The sequence below is a fragment of the Acanthisitta chloris genome, unplaced genomic scaffold (assembly GCF_000695815.1).
Source record: "Acanthisitta chloris isolate BGI_N310 unplaced genomic scaffold, ASM69581v1 C16406199, whole genome shotgun sequence".
NCBI lineage: Eukaryota > Metazoa > Chordata > Aves > Passeriformes > Acanthisittidae > Acanthisitta > Acanthisitta chloris.
In genome coordinates, this window is record NW_008701948.1 from 1 (window position 1) to 844 (window position 844).

Sequence of the window (844 nt, forward strand, 5' to 3'; positions counted from 1 at the left end):
ACCTGTGCCAGTGTCTCACCACCTCCCCAGGGCAAAACTCTTCTCCCAGAAGCTCCAAAGGGAATCTTGAGTTTCTCCCAAGAAACCCAAGGGAGGGAATGATCTGGGAATGGCTCCATGGGGAAGAACATTCCATCCCAGGAATCCTCAGGATGGATCCACCATCTTCACCTCATCCCTTTTCCCACAGCTCACTATTATCTTCAAGACCATGAAGGAATGTATTGACCAGAAAGTTTATCAAGCTGAATTGGATAATATCCCAGCAGCATTCCAAGATGGTTCTATTAATGGTGGCCCAAGACCTGGAGGTCATAGTTTGACCATCCATGAAAATATTCCCGGACGACACGTCGAGATCCGAGCGGGATACATCGGTACCACCATCGCTGTACGCCAAGCTGGGAGACAACTTTCCTTTTCCATCAGAATTTCGGAAGAAGTGGCCAAATCCTTCCCAGAGGAACAAGATCTTCAGTTATGCGTCGAGGGTTGTCCTCGGAGCCAACGGATGTCGCGTTCTCCCGGCGGTCACGGGATGATTCCGACGGAAACGGCTCGGGAATTGTGCCGGGAGATGTTACCTGTGGAAGATGTTTATTTTCAATCTTGTGTCTTCGACGTGGTGACCTCAGGAGATGTCAACTTCACCATGGCTGCTCACGGGGCCTTGGAGGACGCTCGGATTTTCCTTAAGGAGGAGGTGGAAAAGCTTCATCTTTTCCAGGCTGGAGCGAGTGGTCTCGGAGCTCCTTCCTTTCTCCTCCTCTTCCTTCTCATCCTTCTTCTCCATTGGGTTCCTTGGCTTGGCTTGGGGCACCTCTAAGACCTTCCTGATCCATAG

At 50.8% G+C, this 844-nt stretch overlaps 1 protein-coding gene across 1 annotated transcript; it reads left to right on the forward strand.

Moving 5' to 3' along the window:
- Positions 1–196: 196 nt before the first annotated feature.
- LOC103810384 (hemojuvelin-like) lies at positions 197–740 on the forward strand (the record flags this gene model as incomplete). The annotated part of the gene is made up of 1 exon (XM_009083280.1): positions 197–740. A coding segment is annotated over exon 1 (529 nt), but the record flags the coding sequence as incomplete, so codon positions are not given.
- Positions 741–844: the final 104 nt, after the last annotated feature.